General features: G+C 39.3%; 1 protein-coding gene across 1 annotated transcript; it reads right to left on the reverse strand.

Moving 5' to 3' along the window:
- Positions 1 to 13338: 13338 nt before the first annotated feature.
- nt5c2l1 (5'-nucleotidase, cytosolic II, like 1) lies at positions 13339 to 22161 on the reverse strand. Its single transcript, XM_085463574.1, has 18 exons — positions 21994 to 22161; positions 20858 to 20931; positions 20067 to 20184; positions 19858 to 19953; positions 18529 to 18620; positions 18350 to 18407; positions 18140 to 18233; positions 17994 to 18047; positions 17835 to 17918; positions 17375 to 17410; positions 17178 to 17285; positions 17030 to 17096; positions 16761 to 16931; positions 16633 to 16684; positions 16065 to 16125; positions 14262 to 14438; positions 14081 to 14171; positions 13339 to 13989 (listed from the first exon to the last, which is right to left on the reverse strand). Exons 1-17 carry the CDS (start codon positions 22050 to 22052, stop codon positions 14082 to 14084), a joined length of 1491 nt encoding a protein of 496 aa, XP_085319700.1. The 5' UTR covers positions 22053 to 22161; the 3' UTR covers positions 13339 to 13989; position 14081.
- Between the last annotated feature and the right edge of the window lie 505 nt (positions 22162 to 22666).

Below are 22666 nucleotides of genomic sequence, written 5' to 3' on the forward strand. Positions count from 1 at the left end.
TCTGCTCCTGCACTCGCCCGGTGGAAGTGAGGGGGGGGGGGGGGGGGGGGGGGGAACAAGCCTGACGTAGCCTTCGCTGTGAGTTATGGACGAGGTTTGTTGTTTGTTGGTGGTAGGAGAGGAATCGATGTCTCCCACCCGCAGGTTTTGAGCTTCAGTAAGTTTCTGCAGTGATCCTCATGACTAATTGATTTAATGGAGGGTGCTGTTGAATGGAGGCATGAAGGTCTGTGGAAGCTGAAGGCTGTTTGGTGCTTCCACTCCCTGCTACCACTACAGCTCAGCTGTTGGGTTAATATGATGACAATAAAATTATTACTGATGCTTTTGAGTTTTTTCCCCGTTATTTATTCCAAGGGGGGCTGGGAGTCTCTGGGTAGAGGGGACAGATTGAGCCCCTTGTGGCAAATTTGTGACACTGAGCTGTATAAATACAAACAGAACATGTGTCAACAAGCAAAATCACAAATTATTAACCTGCGCTGACATGATTCATAGTAGACTGGTGAACAGTTTCTATAATTTTTAGTCGAGCACTGAAAGGCATTTTGTTTATTTTTGATATCCTCTTTACTTCTTCATAAACTCCACTCGTCTTTTTTAAAAACTACCAACTTTACTAACTTTAATAACCCTCACCCTAACTTTTAGAAGACCGCCATAAACCTTTGATCACTGGTTTGTGGTGCATGATAATGTAGTTGTGACCAGCTATAAGAACATTTTTTGTAAGGTTTGTAGGTCTCAGTATCCAATTTTGTCTTTTTGATTCCTGAAGCTGAGTCGTTAATGTAAATTATTACATTAACGACGTTATCATGATCTCTATCAGAGAAAAAAATGATGGTTCTGCCTTCAGTCAAATTTCTATTCACCAACTTTATTTATTGTGTGCTTTGTCTATTTTTTAACAAACGAATTACACGTAAAACAAAAGTATAGTGAAGGCGAGGGAGTCTCTGACCGTAAGAGTACGAAAGGTGCAATTAAACCTTTGAGCGACTTAATACATGTGCATGCGCAATGTTTATTCACTATTTCCTTCCACTAAATATCAAAGTTATTGCCATTACATGGATATATGGAGAACATTTTTGAGGTGAACTGAAGAGCAAAACAAAAAGTATTGTGATTACACTTACTAAAGATATAGTTCAAATGTTATATATGATATGGAAATGTATTAAAAATGTGAGCTTTCTTTAAACACAAAGGTAGGTTCCAGACAAATGTACACACTGCTGTAGATTCTGACTTTACTTATGAGACATATAACTGGCTATTAAAGGCTTTTAAAACTCCAGTAATGGAAAAGCTACATATTTATCACAGATACAGGGCACATGAAAATCTTTCATATTAAATTGTGTATTAAAGCTGCTGCCTACAGCTATTTCCCAAAACATATAACTAATTAGAAAAATCATGTTTAGAACAAAAACATATTTTTGAACAGCCATGAGGTGTCAAGGTGGTAAAACAAAATTCCAGGAATGCTTCTGAGCTCCTTAAAGCTCTTAAAACACAAAATCAGGGTTAAAGATAAAGAAGAGGGGAAAATGTGCCGCCTTGTGACTTATTCTTTCACGTGTCCTGCCCTGTGAACTTTTGGGTCATCAGATAACGAGCCATCAACATTTGTGATTACATTTCTCAGGTAAAACCGCGGCACAGAGCTGAAGTGATGAAGTGTAAGTGAAGATGGATCGTGGGCTCCTTTGCTGTTGTGCTTTAGGAGCCATGTGTACTGTTGGAGAAGCTGTAAAGGCTGTGCCACCCACACAGCTGGAATGTCATGTATGCAGTCCATAGAGTCTGTTTCAAGAAAGAGGAGAGAGGGGGGAGGTGAGGTGGGGAAACCTCTTTTAGGAAGGGAGCCGGTGCTCGAGGTGGGGTCTTCTACTACTACGTCTTCCACTACTAGCACTAATACTACTGCTGCTACTTCATAAAAAAAGATGAAGCAGAAAACACCTCTCTCCACTGACCAAAACCTTCTCCATTAACCTTTTTCTGTGTGTGGGAAATTATCAATGACGATCCATCACAGTTGTTTGGTCTTCAGCCGACGAGAGGCGAGAGGAAATGTTGAGGGGGAGAGACACGTAAGATGGAGGGATAGGGGGTTGGTAGAGGTTAAAGGGCAGAGGAAGAAAGGAGGTACATTTTCGGAGGATGGGAGGTTGGGAAAAAGAGAGGGAACAATAACTCCCATGTTTAAAAGGCTTTTCTCAACCCCCATGGCACCTCACACAGGCAGCAGTTTAAAGTCAGGCCTTTTTTTTTTAGCTTTTAGCTGGTAATTTTCTCCCAAGCTCGAGCTCAGAAGAAACATTTTGTGAAAAATGAAACATTTTTTTTATGTTTAAAAATATGTTTTTTGCTTCTGTTATTTGCTTAATGAAAGGAGGATTTGAGTGCACCACATCCTGTGTTTCTATAGGTGTATTCCTTCTTTAATGTCCTCTAGATTAACCAGTTTAATTAAGGTGTAGCTATCTCTGTTTTGGGAAATACTGATCTTCTAAATGTTTTTTAAAGTTAAACCAAAAAAAGAAAAATAATTGAAAAAATCTGATAAAACTGAATTGTTTGATCCTTTTAACTCGTGGTTTATTTATTAAATTATATCAGACGTAATTAGCTCAGAAAACATCAGCCCTAAATGTCAGAAATGTAGATAAAATGTCCTAAAAGGTGTAAAATTAACTTATAGATGTGTCAGGAACTGCAGTATATATGTGCATAAATGAACGGTGACATTATTGGTGTGTTTTCAGTGATAGCTGCTTTATCAGAAACTGTAAACAAATTTGCTTTATTAACAGTTTATAGTTTAAACCTAAAATGTAAAGGTTGAATTGTGGGATCCTCGTAAATGTGAGTCAAACACTGTATTTAAATCAGGAAACACATGTTTGAAATAATCATAAAACATATGTTGTTTTAGTCTTTGTTATTTACAGAATAAATTATTCAGTTCTGTAAATCTCTTAAATTACAGTTATTAAAAAATCCAACTGGATTTCCCTGAACTGAAGAATGCAAATCGTCATATCTGAATTAAACACAGCTGAAAATCAGCCTTTGGTGACCACAAACCTGATTTGAGTTTAGCTGTAAAATGGTTTAAATTGTCCAATCAATAAATGTATTTTATCTCCTTTTGTTTGATGTTATTTTATTTCAAAATATAAATATGTAATTGTGTCACATTTTAAATGAACAAATCTGAAAAGAAAGTATCTCTTTGTACTTTCTAAATTTGATTCCTTTTATTTTACCAAAGGTAAACCAAGTGTGAACAGAGTCTAATGAAGTGTATTCAGTTTTATAATCTTACAAAATATATACATATAAATTCATTTTAACAAATAATCAAGTCGTATCATAGATTAGTCGTTGCTGTGTCTTTGAAACAGTAAAATGTTTTTTTGTAAAAGTAATTATGTCAATCCTGTTAAATACTCATTAATTTTTCCTCAAACATTTTTGAAAATATGCTTATTAATAATAGCAATAATAATAATTCATTTTCACTCCTTGTGAAACCAGATTTTTATTTTAAATCCAGCCTGAAGCAGCAGTGAATCAGCTCATTTCTCCAAATTGTTTTTGAAACTGTCTATTTCCTTTTAATAAATTAATTTCTTTAATGTGAAAAACAGGTCTATTTCATACATCCACCTAATATGGATCCACTCATTTTCATATATTGCATGTCAGTGTTTTTTAAACAGATTTCCAGTGTTCCTGGTGTATTTATCAGATTCATTAAAACGTCTGTCTGTCTGTTTCTATTTGGTTATGAATGAGGACAGAAACAATGTGTGAAAATGGGCTTCAGCAGCAGTGATAAAATCAGAATATATATACCATAATTGGTCTTTATGATCAGTTTCAGAGGTAGTAATAAACGTTGACAGGACTCGGTCCAGCATGCGAACAGTCACAGGAGGGGAAAAAAGCCTCTCTGTGGATTCAGATGGGACATCACTGGCCCAAACCTTCACCGGATCCATCATGCCTCGCCTTACATCAAACATATTTTGCCGACTGGCTGCACAATCAGATCCCTTCTGAGTGGGCTAGAGTCGGGTGGGTGTGTGGGGAGTAAAAAGTGGGCCCTCTCCCACTGGATAATGCCATTATTTCAGCTCCTCTGGCCAGGAATGCCAAATTTCACAGCCCGCTACTCCTCTCTGTGCGTCAATCAAAGCTCTGCGAGGGGCCGAGGCGCCCAGTAGGTCCGCCTCCAGCACCGTGTGATCCGATCCAAGCATTGACCCCTCACAAGCTGATCCATACAGGCTAATTATGGATATTCTTTAAAAGAAAAACTGTCTTAGTGGTTTAAAGCCTGTCCAAGTTGAATTTATTATTCTAATTTCTTTTAATAAAGGTTGCATATCGGCGCCCACTATGGACTACATACTACTTCCGCCTTCCTGTCATAATTATATTAAATCGATTATTTTAAATTTTGGGTCACTCCTGATGGTCTGATCCGAGCTATCCAAGCCGTGAGAATAAGCTGGACTTAGTCCACATTTTAACTAATGAGAAGCTTACTGTCCCCTCAGAGACCAATTACACACCAACCATAATCTCCTTTATAAGCGCACAAAAGGTTTGTGCGCCACGCAGTAAACGCAATAATTAGTGATTAAGTATCCAGATAATGTGCGGGGCAGATGATGAGAAATTTGTGAATGGGAAACATTTAATCAGGTATTCGTTGTACGCTGTGACGCTTCCACGCCCGCAGCCAATCCCGTGCGCGCTGAAAATGTCGAACACGCCGAAACCAAACCAATGGCGCATCATATAGCAAAGACTAGCGCAAGAAGAGGCCAATCAGCGGGAGGCATGCAAACGAGGAATTTGCTCCGGCAGGCTCTGAATGTCAAGTAGTCAAAGATGGAGTCCGGGTCTGCGAGGCCGTGTGCTTGTGCATGGAAGACTTGCGATTTTTTCTGACTCTCCGAGCTCCGCAGATTTGATCCGTATCCACCCGCAGCCTCGCAGGATGACGGCTCGAATCCTCAAACTAGCGGAACGCGAAGTGTGGTTTGTGGAGAGGGCTGCTTTTCTTTGTTTTATGGACAACTTTTTCCCTTTTCTCCCCCCCCCCCCCCCCCTTTCTCTCTCTCTCTTTTTTTTTTTTTTTTTTGCCCATAACGGATTGTCCCTCCCTGGCTTGATACTATTCATGATTTTGGAGGAGGAGGTTATGGAGGTGGAGAAGGTGGAGGAGGGGGAGGTTGGCCACGATGAGTTGTAGCTGATTTTTATTTATTTATTTTTAAAATCTTTTCTTTTTTGTGTGCGTAAATTGTCAGGAGCTCAGTGCAAACTTGGAAGTTGCAAAGGTCGAGATACGAAGATTTTCCTGTTTCTGTGACCTAAAGGAGCAAAACGGCGATAAGAGTTGAGTGAATCCCGCGCGCTGCGCATCTGGAAGCTCGTTTCAAAACTTGATCAGGACACGATTTAACGCCTTGTGGACAGACACCCCGCGTCCTCCACCTTATCGCGCCGTTATCTTAGTGCGGTGGGTCTCTCCGAGGGGGGTTCGGTGGGTGGGGGGGACATTTTCACGGTGCTAGCGTGTGCGTACGTTTAGTGCAGCCTATATGCTGTTGTGCAATCTAACAAGTCGTCAGTATGGTTCTGTGGGTTTGTGAGAGCTGGCCGGAGTGGCTCGCACAGCAAAGCCAGCGCTTCTAGATGGCGTATAGGCCGCTCACAGAGATGTATGGCGGATAAAGCTCCCAAGAACAGGTAAAAAAAGGGGGGAAGAAAAAAGGGGTGGGTGGGGGGGAGAGGAACACCTTGAGGTGTATTTATAGGAATCGTCAGATGTCTGAGGAATGAGGAAGCTACGCTGTGTTCTGGACGCTTGCAACGCCTCTTTCCTGTCATGCTATAGATTCTGTACGTTGTGTAACTGCGCACCCATTGTGTAAACTTGCAGGATTTGCTTCACTTTTATTTCCAGGGAGTGCTACAGTTTACTAATTTTTTCCTGTATTGATGCAAACTTTTTTTCAGTTTGAATATGTTAAATAATTTAGCTCAATTTTTCCCCCACCATGTGTTCGTTTTGCACAAAACTAATATTTATTTATTTTTAAAATGTGTTTTTATAGTTTGGCATTATCAGCCCTGGCTCTTTGAATCCTTTGAGAGAGAGAGAGAGAGTGTGTGTGTGTGTGTGTGTGTGTGTGTGTGTGTGTGTGTGTGTGTCCCCTCCCCTGTTTCCAACCTCCCATTTCTCCACCAAAATTAGAATGCATGTCATTCACTGGAGAGAATAGTATGGGCCCACATGCTGGGAAATTCCCATTCTCCCAGGGTGAGAGTAACCAATGCTGTTTAATTTGGGAAGTTCATTTAACTCCTCAGCTGAAAAGCTATACTGTTAATCTGTGACATCCTAACTTTTGTTTCCAGGACATGCACGCTTGCAGGGCTGAACTTTTTTTGAGCTAAACCCATGACTTTGTGCAGAAGTAACAATTTGTTTCCGGTTTAATTTAGTTAGTTTGCAAACTAACTTTACTTTTTTTTCCCTCTTTTTTTTTTTTTTTTTTTCTGATCCAACTGTGTGTGTGTGTGTGTGTGTGTGTGTGTGTGTGTGTGTGTGTGTGTGTGTGTTTTAATTCATTTGTGTGATTTAAGCGACTGTTTGTTGCAGGGCTGAGAAAACAAGGTGGGTAGTTGAGTCAGTATGTGCAGTGGAGGCTGATTGTGTCCATGTTGTTGTCCACTGCCCTTTTTCTGTTGCACTACTGGACACTGAGATGAGCAGTGCAATATTAAAAGGGCATTGGCTGATGAAACAGACACTCAAACCTCCCTTTACTGCCTTAACTCTTAACCTGCGTGTGGAGAGATTTTTTTTTTTTTTTTTTTCCCCCGGGTGTGCTTAAATGTGATGCAACTGTGTCTCCTGCTGCACGGAAACCTGTAGACTTAAGTCCACACTCGACAGACGTTATCAGCCACATGGAAGAAGACAGGTAAATTTGCATTTCAACACCCACCTTCTTGTTTTGTTATAAATAACACCTTTGCTTCTTATTTAAGCGTAATTGGAGTTTGGCTGTGAAGAATGGCTGTAACCCCCCCCCCCCCCCCCCCCCCCCACCCCATGTCCACGTGCTGACACATGCTGAGGTCAGCTGCTTTGACAATGTTGCACTACTGTACCATCCATTCTAGCAGTGCAATAGTATTGTCATAGCATTTGGCCTCAGTTCACACTAAAACCGGTGCTTAAAGGGCTCGCTTCAGACGAGCTTGTGTAGAAGTAAAGCCAGTGTCTGATGGCAGGTAGAGGCAGAAAGCCTCCTAAGCTGTTTACCTAGTACTGTATTTACAGAGCAGAGTTTACACACATTTTCTAGGCTGACATAAGTCCTTGTGACCAGAGTTTTGGGTAATGGTTCACAAATGAGGCACATGAAGTAAAGAAGACACATATGGTACAGTTGGGTTTTTTTTTTTTTTAGGAGGGGTCAAGCTTGTGATGGAAATCATCACATATTTCCATCAGGCGCCAAACAAAGTGTGAATTTAACTTAAAAAAAAAAACCACACACACAACTGTAAATGGATTTGAAGTAAAAGCGGACACTGCAGTTTATTTATGTTAAAATGATTAAACAATCAAGTTTTTCTCTTCTTATCAGACTTCTACCTTTTTTCTTCATGGTGTTCTGTTGTCAATGAGATGGTGAGCATGGATGTTGGGGTAAAATAAGCAGATGAAAAAGAAAAGGAGGAGGGGTGGGAGGTCAATGTATGTGGGGGGGGGGTTTCTTTCTTTCTGAGCATCCTCGGTGGTAGCAGGTCGATGGGGGGAGGGGACGTTTGTGAGGAATGTAGGGAGCAAGGCCCTCTCACCCTCTTGCCTTTTGCCTTCCCTTTATTTTCTTTCTTCCTTCTCTTTCCGTGTCGAGATTAGGTGTCACTGCTCCTGTGTGCGTGCGTGTGTGCCTCGTGTTTGAACCCTGAAGTAGGAGAGCAAAGACGTTTGTTTTGATGACTGTCAGCGGACCTTTCTGGGTGGAAATGTTTAACCACAGTCCAGTTGCTGTTACAAGCTGCTGGAGAAGGACTCAAGGTATTATTAAAAACAGACAGGAAGCATATTTTGGGGCACAGATTGCCCCGCTGCAGTAAAAGGTTTCAGGTGAAAAGAAGGTTTGCTGTGACTGTGTAGTAAAGCTGGTTTATAGAATCTCATTAGGTCTCTCCAGAAAGGAACAAGGAAAAAAAAAGACAAAAAAGAAAACGTATGATAGTAATAATACATTTTAAACGGTGACAGAGGTGTTTCAGATGTAAAGGTGGGTCTTTCTGATTGCTCACCAGAGGGAAAACAAAAGCAGGCTTCAGTCACTTGACTGTGTGAAATTCTTCCTGAGTAAAGAACGTGACTTGTTTAGGCTTGCTTGCAATGCTTGCTGGGAAATCCTGGAATGTGTGGAATGGGGGACGGTGGTGCTTCTGCAGCTATCTGACTGCATAGAGCAGCAAGTATCCTGCAGTGAAACCCAACATGTCAGCAGTGCTTTCTGAGCAGCTTAAAACCTCAATCAGAGAATGCACGGTTAAACTCCAGGCAAGAGAAGCTAATTAAATGATTACATGAACTCAATTACAGAGCAAACGCTGTGCTTGTTTTGTTTGTCATTTATTTTTGGAGCTACTGCTCACGAGTTAATGTGTTTGATTTAGTTTTTGGTAATGTACATTTTTGAAAAGGGGGGAAAAAAACAAGTTAAATTATGTGATGCATTTATATAATTGATCTTAAACCAAGTAAATGTGTATTTCTTTTAAATAATTTATTTAACAGGTTTGTGAAACCTTTCTCATTAATCTGCTGTCATGTTCTTCTGTCACCCTCTCTCTAAATAAAGTCAGTTAAATTTACATCTTTGTCAGTTTTTTATTTTTTTTGCAAAATGATGGGTTTAAATGAAACCACACGATTGCACAGCAGATGCAGCATTCTCATAAAAATATAAATTGCCCTTTATACTCCAGTGACAAAGTCTAGAAAGTAGAGGGTGGAAAAAAAACATGAAAATTGTCAGTTTTTGTACCTAAACTTTGAAATCCCTGCAGGCCTTAAACGGACGGTTTAGCAGGGTGCACTTACAGCTTCGACAGTTTTGATGCACAAACAGATTTTCGCTCTGGATCTTGTTGCAAAATTGTGTTGCATTTATTAAAAACATTTATTTATTTTGCAAAACTTACAGAACTCCATTTTTAATTTGAGAGGAAACTAGAAAGTTTAGAAAGATGGCAGAAATCCTGCCTTAAATAATCAACTATTGTGAGTACGTGTGAACCGTATCGGTGTTATTGTGTCGTGGAAAAAATAAAAGTATATATTTGGGTTTAAATTTCACTTGGTGTAGACTATCCAGTCAAGTGGAAGACGGGGAAAACACTCAGAGCTTCACACGCAGTGAGGAAAAATGTTTGTAAATGCAAACAATGACCCAGCAAAGGCATAGGATCAACAAAGTGAAAATCATTAGGTTTGAAATTCATATGGCAAACATTAGGGGGTCAAACTCATCTGACTTCATGGGCCTTATACAGCCCAGTTTGACTGTAAGTGGGCCGGAGCAGTAAAAACCACCAGTAACTTTCAAATTACACCTCCAAGACTTTCCATTTGTTTTAGTGTAAGTAAGCACAATTTATTTTTAAATGTTTATATTCACTGAACCTTCCGTTTGCAAAGTAGATGATGAACAAGAAATAAAATATGATTTTTTTTTAGTTTGTTGTGAACAATAGTATCTTATTTGTAGGCTCAGATCTAAAACCACTTTGGCATTCCATACATTTTCACTCTCGTGCAGTGATGCTGCTTTCGCTGCATAACAAAGCAAATAACTGGAATTATTAACGATTTCTTTGGCATTTTCACACTTTGCAAAGCCATTCAGTGTGGTGACATTTTTCACATTCTAATAAATGCAACAAACAGTTCAGAAAGGCCTCCAACCAAAAGCACATTAGCCACTGTGTTTAAATCAAACAGCAGGTTCTGGATGCTTCGACGGTGTGATGAGCTCTCTGGAGAGCAGACATGCTGTCATCGTTCAGCCGGGGTGCCATGTTAACCCTGACTGATGATAAAATACATCTAAACTGTGGCAGTAATACACATGTTGCATATATTGTAAAATATTTGCATAATTGTTCCCATTATATGCTTTTAGAAATTCATAACCACAGACTCTTTCACCACGTCTGTGCACTTGGATTTTGAGTCACATTCATTTCCCCCCAAAACACAGAACATATACGTGTTTTAATGGATTTCACCAACAGTATTATGGCTACTCGTGTTTCAAGTTCTCCTTTAATATCATGATAAAAATCATTGCTGTGAATTTTGTTTGCCAAAAATAATGCTGGTGTGAAACTTTATTAATGTCACGGCCCTATTTTGGATCCTGATGGCACTCCTCTTCCTCCTCTGTTTAAGCAGTTAGGCTATTAAAGGAGTGATCAGACGCTAAATTATTTTAAAGACAAACAGTTGTGATTTACAGTTCTCCCATCAGAGAGCGGTGTGGTGGCTATTGTGTGATGCGTAGGGTAGATTTGTATGTTAGTCTGATTTTTGGACAAGTCTAAAAAGGAAATTATTGTATTTTTGGCAGGGAACAAGTTTCCTATTTTATATAATCTCTTTTGTATTTCAGCAACTTTCAAAATATTTGAAACAGGAAGCAATGCTTTATTTTCATATTAAAAATGGGAGCTGGTACATTTGAAAAGAAAAGCAAAACTTGTCGTTTCTCTCGGCTCTTTTCTTTGCTGAGAGATAAATGAAGATGCACAGCCTCTCTGCTGATGTGCTGACCGTGCCCATCATTTAACCCTCTTCAAAGATTCATCCCTGCTGCAGAGAGGCAGTTTAATGCCATCCAAAGGACAGGCGCTGTAGTGCAGAGGCAACTAGTGAATTTGACACAATCACAAAATGCTCGTTATGCTGATGTGATAAATGATTACAGTTTTTCTCAAATGTTAAAACACAAAAGCCAATCCTGTAACCCAAATGACCAGTAGTCTAAACACATTTACCAAATGTAGCCAGCATATTCCAGTATCATAAACACATGTCACATGAAGACACAATTCACAAAACACAACCCTCTGTACTCATAAATCTAAACACATTTTTCCTTGCTAAAACACATGTTGCAAAACAACTCTGCTCATATTCTCAAATGAAAGCCCATGTGATGCAAAATGCTTGCCACAGTCACCAATCTTTGAACACAGGGAACACACCTGGCGTCATTCACTACACACAATGACTCAAAATTGAAGACACTTGTTGCTAATGCTGTACCCACATGTAAAAGCAAGTTCAGAGTGCACAGTATGCTGAAGATTGCAAACAAACACAATGGATGAAGGCAGAGTCAGGGGAAGAGGAATTTGATGCAGAGGAGGGAGAAGAGCTGGCCCTGGAAGAAGAGGAGCAGGCCAATGAGGAAGAGGAGTTCAAATGAGAGGAGGAAGAGGAGCGACCAACGAGGAAGAGGAGAAGACCAACATGGGAGAGGAGAAGGTCCAGGAGGGAGAGCAAGACAACCTCGCACCATCATTACTGACGAGATGCGAGCAACAGCTCAGCGACATGATGCCGCACAGTGATTGTGGTGTGTGTGTGGTGTGAATAACGTAAATAAAAAAACTTCACACCCTGTTCATGTTTTCAAGATTACTGTTGTGTGCAATAGATTCTGTTTTTGCATTGAGTTGTGTTACAGTAGTGTACGTACATGCAGGATTTTCTATAGATTTATACTACTCATATGAAACTCACAAATCTAAATGCCTAATCCTCTGCAGAGATCTACGACGATCCGTTACTGTATAGTTTCTAAAATATGCATTGGCAGTTATGAAACAAAGAACCTTCTCACAAATTGGGCATTGTGTTTTCAATAGTTTTGCTGTAGTGTGTAATGCTGTGTATAGTGTTTACAGTTTTGACAGCTTCGAGCTGCTCTCTTGGTGTGGGAGTTTGAGTTTTGCAGTGGGAAGGTGTGGTTGTGTTTATGTAGCTTTAGAGAAGGGTGTTGTGTTTGGACATTGGGGGACCTGGTGGTAACGTTTGTGACATGTGTTTTAGCATTTGAGAAAAACTGTAATGATGAAATGAAAATTTACCACAGCGACAAACTGATCATCAGAGCCTGCTTTAGTTTCACTGAACATCAAATAGCAGCGGACGCCGAGTGTGGGTTATTCTCACAAAATGCATTCATTCAAAAGCAGATTAAACAGAAGCGATCAGCTGATTTGTGCAGGTGAGAAAATACAACAGGGCAAAGCGAACACAATGACTCAAGAAACAGCAACAATAAACACGGGTGACCAACAGACAATGGGCAGGCAGAAATCCAAATAAACCAAAATAGCCCCGATACAAGAAGTGAAATCATCAAGGAAATGTTTATGTGCCTGTTTTGACAAGGAGGAGGAGGAGGGATTGAAAACTGAGCATTGGATTTACCTCTCGTGGCTTATCTGAAAACAATCTGAAGCAAGCAGCGAAAAAACGCAAAAGAGTTCATCTGTGTTAATCTTAAAGCAGCTGAAAGTTTGAAATATTTTTAAAACAATGATGACTTTAGATTAAGTTAGATTCACATTTAATCTCTTCACACACATCATCTTTACTAATGCTCTAAGTAGTTAATAAATAAAATAAAATAACACGATCAGCACATCACTGTGAAGCTGAAGTTTGGCTCCAGAGTGAAGCATCACTGATGGTAAAGGATTTCACCATTTTCACCATCGTGACACTCTGATAGAAAATTCCTCCACAATCACACATGAGCGCGGAAATCCTACAGTAACAACGGAGAGAAAGTGTGTGTGTGTGCGTGTGTGTTCCTGGGATACAGAAGGAGAACAAATGCTAAATGTCCAGGTGCCCTGTGTCCTGCAGAGCCACACATATTTGTGAGTGTGTTTAGGTGTTTGCTCATGGATTGCGTCACATCTGTTTATGTTGGTGCTCTCCATGATGAATGAATACCCAGATGGAGGCTCCTGATATTAACATCTGCTTCTGCTTTCATGTATTCAAAATAAATGTAACTTATTTAAGTTTAACGATCAAGACGAGCTTCTGCAACAGCTGTGAGATAAATGTTTCTGGTATAAAAGTGATGAGAGCTTTTTGGAAGATTAAATATTTGTTTAAGGAGATAAAACTATTCAATATGTTTGTTGTGGGTATAAAAATAAACTCATTCAACCACACAGGAATCAATCCTCAGGTGGGCTGCAGAGGTGATCAGGCGCCACCCACTGGACAAAAACTTTAATGCAGAAAGTAAAATCTTTAACTACACGTTATTTTTCCTAAAGTATGCTATATTGCTATATTTTTAAGATTTTGCCTCCTAGTTTAAACGATCTGTTGCTGAGCTTTAAAATAATAATACTTATATTTTTGTGTGAAAAATCACATCTAAAAACTGTGATTGCAACAACTACAAAAAAAATTCTGAATATTATTTATCTCTCTTAGACAAAACTGATTTATATGCTTATTTAGGAGCTTTACTTCATTGAGAACAATAAAAACGGATTTTATGAATGTTTTATTGAACCAATTCAACAGATTATGGAGTAAAGCTCCTTTTTTTGAACATTTAAAAAAAAAAATAAACCATTACATAACCTTTAAAACTAGAAGTAAAAACACTGAGTCTGTTTCTGTTTGAAATCCTAAACTGTCAGCGTGCATGTGGAGCAGTAAGTTAATTTCGTGCTAGTCTGTGCACCTTAGGTTTACAATAAACCCTTCATGTGTGCACGGGTACAAGCAGCCGTCTTCAGTGTGTGAAATGTTAATGACAAGAAGATGCACATTACTCTGTAGCTTCTTCATCCCTGAGTCTGACTCTGCCGTCACTGCAATGGAAGAAACAAATGAACTACTTGTGAACTTTTTAACATGAACAAATGTAGAGAAGAAATACAGTTTATCATAAAGATCTGTTACCTCAGTTTTTGTTTGTGAGAGGATAGCTGTTGAGAGTAAGCGGCGATGACACAAAGTCTGGAGATGCCTCAGAAACAACCTCGTGGGGCATCTGAGAGAGAAAAAAAAAGACTCTCAGGATAAATGATGAAAGAGACAAACATCTCCTTTCTGTGATGTTTGACCAAAGAGGAGGGCTGACCAGGACTGGAGGAGCCATGAAGAGGTAATTGACGGGGTAATGCATCAGATTCAGGCAGGAGGAAGAGTACAGATCTGCATAGCGCATGAGCTGGCTGGCGAACAGCGTCTGCCTGGAGCCGCTGCGCAGGAGGCTGCCCATCTGGCCATATGACATGTCCATCCTGTAGGTCAGCAACTGCAAGTATAAAATAAACAATGCAGTGGCTTAATGGCACACATCACATCGAACATTTTAAATGTTGATGAGTGAAAATATACCAATCTGACTTCCTGCTTAGTCCAATTTAATTCTAAGAAAGTTTACTTTTTTGGGAATAGACTTCTTATAGACAGAGGGAGTCAAAAGTCATAATCTACCTCTGACGTGTTGTTTTAAGGAGATTCGTGTTACGCTCAGGAGCGTGCAGAGGTTTCCCTGCAGTCTTGGAGACCACAGATATTATCTGTTACTCGGTCATTAGTGTTACTGTCCTTCTACAGTTTTCATAGCAGAGTGCAGTTGCTGTTGTGTTGGAAATCATGTTGCACCATGAGTGTCCATGGATGGTAAATTTCCACAGAGGAAATGTGTCAGTGTACAGTTCAAGTCTCTGGCATGAGAGACACATTCCAGGAGCATGTTCATTCTTGCTCATTCAGGGAGGATTTCTTGTTCAAAAACAGCTTCATTTTAACCATAAACTTTTTTGTACTGTTTTCTTTTATTCTGTCCTTTTAGCAGTAGACTGTATATGAAAGCTAGACACAACCTCAGGGTCTGAAAACTAAAGCATATTTTGAGGTGCCTTAAACCTGTATTTTTTCCAAAGGCCAGCAGGGGGCATCACCACCAGCTGGCTACAAGTCAGAATGTATAAAAGTCTATTGTAACATGACTCCCTGTTCACTTGATTTATGACCTCAGCAAACACTTTTATTGTTAACACTCATGGTTATAAGTTTTGAGTCATACTGAAAAGTTGATTATGGTCTGGTTTATGGAAAGCTTGGGTATCCTTCAGTATGACACACGAATGAGTTACATCCTCAGGTTTTTTTGTAGCCAAACTCACCTTTTGCTCCTCGCTACCACTTTTGAACAGCCTTTGGTGGACTCTGTTCCATCTTTTTCATACAGTCTATGGTACTGGGCGTGTCAGTGTAATCGGGGATTGTAAACAGACTCCGAACAGTTTCCATAAAATACAAATCAGCACATGATTTCAACATCGAAGGCAATTTTATGTCTTCCGTACTGTTAACATGCCAACACCTGTATTTACTATTAAAAAATACACTTATTCTGTGAACCTTAACACTATGGGTGACTTGTGCCAACTAGTGCTACAACTCGGTGACTGTGGAAAGTTACTCAATACTTTAAAAAGTGTAGTTTTAACCATATGTAGAGCGAAGGAATAGAAACACTGTCAAAGTGGTGAAGTGAACTGTAATGGTGCTGAACGACAGTTATGCTGCACAGACACATTTAGGTTTTCTTCTGCTACAATAGTGAAGCATTGCTATCGTAGTGGTAAATTTTAGAAGTGCATTTATGCATTTAAAATGACATAAAACGTATTCCAGGTATATCTCAGGACATATGAGACATATTTATTTCATGGTGGTGATAATTTAGCTCCCATGCAGGACTTTGAGCTTTCAACATACAGAGAATGAGGCAGAATTTGAATCCAAAAAAGCATTTCTAATACCAGCTGAAGGTACAGTGTAGGTTGTACGAATGCATTGAACTTTACGCGCATCCACAACTAAGGTGTGGAAATGTTTAAAATACTGTGTTGTGGTGTGCAGAGCTCACCTTCATTCTCATATGAATGGAACCGATGTCACGATATTCTTGACTGGTGGTGTCTGGGTGCCTTCAAAAGACACATATAGAAAAATGAACACGTGCTATGTCACTTTATCTAACTGTGTCACATGTAGGAAATGAAAAATCAAATGCAAGTCTTATCAGCATTAGTGTTAGTGAGTAAATACGCAGCGAAGAGTTCTCTCGTTTGGAATCTCAAGAGCTGCAAAACATCAACAAACTTGTTTAATTTCCAGTAAAAATGCATGAATTAATAAAACATTTAAAATCTTACATATGGTTACTGAATAAAATGTTAGTCTGTCCCATCTATTCATGACACAAGATGGGATTTTTTTTTTTCCAAAACTGGGGCTTGTGGGTGCTTGTGCTCCACCTGCTAGCCACATATAGAACCCTGCACCTTATGAGAACATGTTGATTATTTCATTGGGTTTAACTATTTTAAATTATAGTAATGGTAAAGCTCACCGATCTAAAAACTGCAGATCTGAGTGCCTTTCAAATCTAAACATATCTACAGGAAATATACCGAAACAAAAAATAGACTCACTTGTTAAGTTCAGCTAAGTAGAGATCAAGACACTTGAGCTCCTCAAAGATATCTGAAAAACCAAGTATTGCATCAAAACCATGACACAACAGTAAAACAGCACACAACGAGTGGATCATTGTTCTTACTTTTCCTTTCCTCCCACACTTGCAGCTCTTTGGTGAGCTCAGGAACGACCAGGAAAGTCTTCCAGCCCTGTCTCTTCTTAGACTTCAGGATGTCGCCAAAGATGTGATCTCCGACATAGAGGATGTCCTTGCCTATGACGCCCAGCAGATCACAAACAATGTCTGAGGATCCTGTAACCAGAAAACACAAGTTAAGCAGCTGAACTGAACAGAATTGAACGTTACTAATAAGGACAAAATAGTCGAAGGAAAACTCAGTGCTGTCTCACCTCCTGCGTAGACTGTTCCATGCTGGAGGTCACCGGTGTATGTCCCGATGTGAAGCTTTCCTGTGTTCTGTGTATAAAAAGGAAACAGATTACTGGAAACTGTTGATGCTCAACATTGTGATGCAACTCTTCAAACACTCTTTCACACCGTGTCCACTTGTCTCAGCACAGTCCCCTCTGCAAAGAACAGCGGCTTTTTGGTGTCCACAACGACAAGGTCGAAATACGAGCGCCAGCTCTTTCTGGGGCTTCCAGGCTGGAAGGAAAAAATTTTTTTTTTTTAATGTCATTCTCATGATTCTCTTTAGAGGACAGAAAGTCCAACCACAGTTGAAGATGCCTTACCTTCACATTACTTTCCAGCAGGTATGTCATGATGACCTTGATGAAGAAGGTAAAGTGTAAAATATACAGTTAGAATGATTTAAAAGGCAGAATGATCATTTACAATGATCTCATAAACATTAACAGGCCGCTTCATTAGGTCTACCTATTCAACTGCTTGTTAATGCAAATATCTAATCAACCAATCACATGGCAGCAACTCAGTGCGTTTAGCTGTGCCAGAACCCAGAGAAGCCAGACTACTTTGAGCCATAAAGGAAACAGTATCTCAAACTTTTGGCTTCAACATTCAGACTCAGAATTTGTTCTCCGAGGAAGGGCCTTGTTGAATATATGCCACAAAGAATTGAGGCAATTCTGAAGGAAAAAGGGGTCCAACCTAGTAATAGCAAGGTGTAGCTGACGATGGGGGCATTGATTTTCCTTTGTAGTTGGAAGGTTTTAGTCATGGCACACTCACCTCGGTGTAGTAGTAGTCACTGTTAGTGGCGAGGAAAACCTTGGCCACCTCTTTGATCCGGGTGAGGAGCACAGGGAGGTTTGGCTGTAAACATTTATACTTTCAGTGTTTCAGTCTGCTAACATAAACTCAGACTGATAATCTTTTCAGTTTACTCACATCTCTGACAACGTATTTCTCCAAATTCTTGGTAGTTAATTCTTTCAAGGATCCCTAAAAAACAGTTTGAACATTTTGTAATTTTGAGAAGTCCACACATTTTCTTTGTGTTTAACGTTGCACTTTGGCGGGTTTTGTGAACTCACCGTATCATGAGTGTAGTCCACGGCATCTCGAACATCCTGGAACATGCTTCTGTACGACATTAGCAAGTCACCGTGCTGGAAACCTTTCAGGAGGCTGGAAGAGTTTAACACAGGTATGGAAGGGACAAAGAGTTTATTCAACAGTGAATATTTCTCCAAGTCTTGGTGGGATGATAGTTTAATATAATATGGATAAAATATGTGACTTACTTTGTGTATCTGGTACATCCAGTAAAGAAGTCAACCAGGCAGGCATAGAGATAAGTCTCTGCAGGGTGCATATAAATCGTAAATTGTTTATAATGCATAGGAAAATTTGAAAAATTGTAGAAAAGCAAAGACGCTAAACAAAATTTACACAAAGTATAGCAGAGTGCAGGATTTTATACCTGAAAGATTGAAGAGAGTGTTCAGGATGTAAAAGCGATCAGTGTCGTCTCTCTGGATGAACATGTTTGGGTAATATTTGTGAATGTCTTTACTGTGGCACAAAATGATAACACGGATCAATGTTAACAACCCAGATGCACTGACTGGCTGCAGAGAAACAAAAACATTTTTGCAAACGTGCGTGAATTTACATCTAGTTTGTGTAAATTCTTAGCTTTGAACTCACTTGCTTGTACTGACTGCTGCGATTTACAAGCAAAAAAGAAGAAGTTGACAGCCATTTCAGTGAGACAATATAAAGGCCAAAACAAAACTACTCAATTTTGAGATTTTTTTTTCTTCCTTGTCTGTTGGATATCAATGCAAACCAGTTTTTATTCAGTGAGGTAATATCTCATTTTCATATTTAAAAGGAAACCTGATGTTGCTTTTTTTATAACAACAAAAAAAAGGTGGGACTTAATTACACAAGTGAGACCGCTGATGTTGATAACTGTTTGTTGACATTGTGTCTATATCTAACAATTTTATGCTGACTTGATTTTTTTTAAAACAAGTTTATGGAATTACAGCCATGTTCATACACATTCCCCTGTTTTCAGAGGCTCAACAGCAATTGAACAAACCAAAATTACTTTATATATAAGAATTGCTTATAATACTTCAATAAAAATCCTTTGCAGTCAGTAACTGTCTGAAGTCTAAAAGTCTAGAAGAATGGATGTCACCAAGTGCTACGTTTCTTCCCTGAAGTTTATTTGGGATTTTCAGTCTGATGATGGCCTTCTTCACTTGCACTCTTTGTACCTCCTGTTGAGAGTTTCAAATATAGTTATGCACTTGGACCAGGACCTCACCTGGCTATGAAACTGTCAGGGAGCCCTCTGTCACAGAAAATAGGGGACTGTGTATAAAAATTACTGTAATGTAATTTTTGAATTAAAGCTGAAAGTTTATAAGTTAATCACATCTTGATTGTTTAATATAAATTTAACTCTAGTGGTATATATAGAGGTGTATATTATTACTTCATAATATATATATATATATATATATATATATATATATATATATATATATGTGTGTGTGTGTGTGTGTGTGTGTGTGTGTGTGTGTGCGCGTGCGTGTGTGTGTGCGTGTGTGCGTGTGTGTGTGTGTGTGTGTGTGTGTTGAATCCAACTGGCCCAGCCTTGCTTGGGTTTTAGTCTTTATGTTTCTGTCTCTTTCTCTCTGCCTGTCCTCACCTCGATGATCTCTATCATTCCAAACAGTACAAGATAGATTATACAAACATTTTCTTTACTGTATTCACTTGTTTCCAACTTTACCCTTTGAGGAACTGAAAGCCATGACTGCAGACTAATATATTTCCATTTGAGTCCACCTTCAGGAGGTTCCCATATGTAGTGTCAACCACTAAGCCACTGAGGGGGAGAAAAGGGGAGAAGGTTTATCAATAATAGACAAGAACAAACAAAAAAATATAAGAAGAATTGATTGGCTACTTCATTGTGGCGTAAATCGACTTGGAACTAACCGAGTGGGGAAGCTGTGGTCGTACTTGTAGCGCAGAATCTCATGAGGGTATCCAATGGACACCATCCTGTCTCGTATCTGCTCAAAGCCCAAGCTCTCGTAGTCGGGAGACGTATACGCTGCAAGCAGAAATGCACACAGCAAAAACATGAATACACAATCATCCACTGTTGTGCAGCTTGTTTGAAAGGAAAGTCAGAAACTAAAATGAAGAATTCAGCACAGAGAGTTCAAAATTATGAATGAAGACAACATGTAGCATCTTCAGGGTGATTTAATATTTTATACACATGCTGTAAAAAGTATGATAAGCAAAATATAGTTTAAAAATGAACAAATATAGATTAAGTACCTTATACTTCATTCTGCTCAGGGAAGGGTTTTATCCTTTGTTAAGTAATAATGACTTTATTGGTAGGATACATGGTATCCTGTTGGTATCTAGACCATTATACACTCTATATATTGTACTATAGATAAATAGGTGGCAATTTTTAAAAGTGTGCAGTAAACATAAATTAAACAATCAAGTTAAAGTAAAAGTAAAAATGACGTTATTATACAGTTATACATAAACTGTACTGTTCTTGGCCAAGTGTATCAAATGTAAACATTGTATAGCTGACATCATCACAACACTGCAAACTTAAGGATTTGTAGGTAAATAATAATCCTATGACTCTCTGTGCTAGACACAGTCATGTTCCTCAGAAAGCAAGGAGAAGTACAGATAACTCAATATCAAATAGAATAAATAAAGATGATTAAACTTTTTTTTTTGCTTCTACTTACTTGCTAGCGTGTAGTCCATGTCGAAGCCATAGCATTTAATATTTTCCAGCGTCAGGCTTCTGTTGACAAACACCCTGTGATCAAACAGAAACACAGCTGAAGGCAGACAGTCATAGAAATTCATTTTTTATGCACTATGGTCAATTTGATGTTTTCATTTATCAGAATGGGTTTCCTAAGGTTCAGTTTGCGTCTTGGCTTTTTGACATCAGGTCTGCCCTGAGATGTGGATTAAATGAATCTTCAAGGGGCAGAAGTCATTTAGTGTGTGAAGCTATGATTTAATTTCTCTTTTCCACCAAAGAAATTCAGAGACTTCCATACTTAGTTTGAACCTATCCTACCCTTGAAGTCCCTCAAGTCAGGGTGGTGCTGGGTGGAGGCTAAAGATGTTATCAAAACCAATGTCATCACAGATGTTTGAAATGACTGCCAAATACTTAACATGGTGTATTTTGAACAACATATTAAAAATAATCATGACGTATTTTTGTCTGTCATGTATTTTCTACATCATTTGCCCCCAGATGCTACCTTTTAACCACACAGAGCAGGGAGGCCTGTCTGCAGCACCAGGATGGCCCAGTCTCAACCTTTCCTGACAGTTCATACATATAGAGTTGCTGTAAATAATTAATCTGTAAGCTCTTGTTCTGTGAATGTGTTTCTCCTGAGTTCCACACAGAAAATAAAAGCTGTCAGCAAGGGAGTGTTTCTGATGCAGGAGCACTTACTGACAGGAAGCAGCTGAATAAGCTGATGATTCAAATAGTTGTGTAGGTTAGATTGCAAACTTTCAGAATAGAGAAATAGGTCAGAATGTCAGAAAGCACTGGAAGTTGTGGAAATATACCAGTGGATTTTTTTAATTTATTTTTTGCAATTCATTGTCTAACTTATTATATGAGCAACAGTATTCTTATGATGTAAAAATACGTAATTAACTTGTGATCAGCAAAAATGCAAAGAAAGAGCTGAAACTGACGACTTTTCTTTTCTTTTTGTGTTCTTTTTTTAAAAATATATTGTAAAACCTTAGAAATTCTGATCGTGGAAATTCATCTTTAGGTTAAAAAGTGTTTCAATTAGCAGCAGTTTACATATTCGTGTGCAATATTACCCCCAGTTGAACTTACTTTTGTTCAAGGCGCCTCTTCTTCTCCTCGGTGGAGATGCTTGTGTCCATTGCCTCCATGGTCCACACCTGCTGATGTGCAGCTCCTCTTTTCAAAGAGGTATTTAAATTCTCAAATGTACCCAAAACTTTGTAGGCGTGCCGCTGAGCGTCTTCTCTGTTTTTGTGCACATGTTGAAACCCCTCCTTTTGACTAAGTGCTCATTAATGACGTAAACGGCCGTGGGACACGCGCACGCAGCCTGCCGCCCCCCTGCATTGACACCCATGGTGCTGCGGAGCTTTCAGCTTGGAGTGGGTAGATTGTGTTATCAGAGGCACACACATGTGCACAGGCTACATGTGTGCGTAACTAATGGGAGTTTTGCTGATGGCTGTCAGTCCCGCTGCGACTCGAGCAGCTCAAGTACACGCTGCATGTATCAAAGCAAAACATTTCTGATATTTGATTTATGAATCATTTGGTTTGCGTTTCATGTGCAGAAGCGTTATCAGCAGCATGCGCTCAAAGTAACAGCAACAATTTGGAGACATACTGTCCAATTTCACCCAGAAACACATCCCCATCCTCACATTTATGCACAAAGCAGCCTTAAGGGTCACCAGGAAGAGAAAAACTGTATACAAGCATCCATACATTGGAAATCATTTTCATTTCTCTTTCAGTCTCCCTC

The sequence above is a fragment of the Copadichromis virginalis genome, linkage group LG7 (genome assembly GCF_057382275.1).
Source record: "Copadichromis virginalis isolate Kocher_CV1m ecotype Utaka linkage group LG7, C_Virginalis_male_GT1.1, whole genome shotgun sequence".
NCBI classification, from domain to species: domain Eukaryota; kingdom Metazoa; phylum Chordata; class Actinopteri; order Cichliformes; family Cichlidae; genus Copadichromis; species Copadichromis virginalis.

What these genes read in the sequence shown, in the direction of transcription:
- nt5c2l1 (XM_085463574.1), bottom strand. Translation starts at nt 22,052, where the DNA reads ATGGAGGCAATGGACACAAGCATCTCCACCGAGGAGAAGAAGAGGCGC. An exon ending in AAGAGGCGCCTTGAACAAAA is followed by an intron (nt 20,932 to 21,993) that starts GTAAGTTCAACT and finishes GTTTGATCACAG; the next exon opens with GGTGTTTGTCAACAGAAGCC. An exon ending in TGGAACAGTCTACGCAGGAG is followed by an intron (nt 16,932 to 17,029) that starts GTGAGACAGCAC and finishes TTCTGGTTACAG; the next exon opens with GATCCTCAGACATTGTTTGT.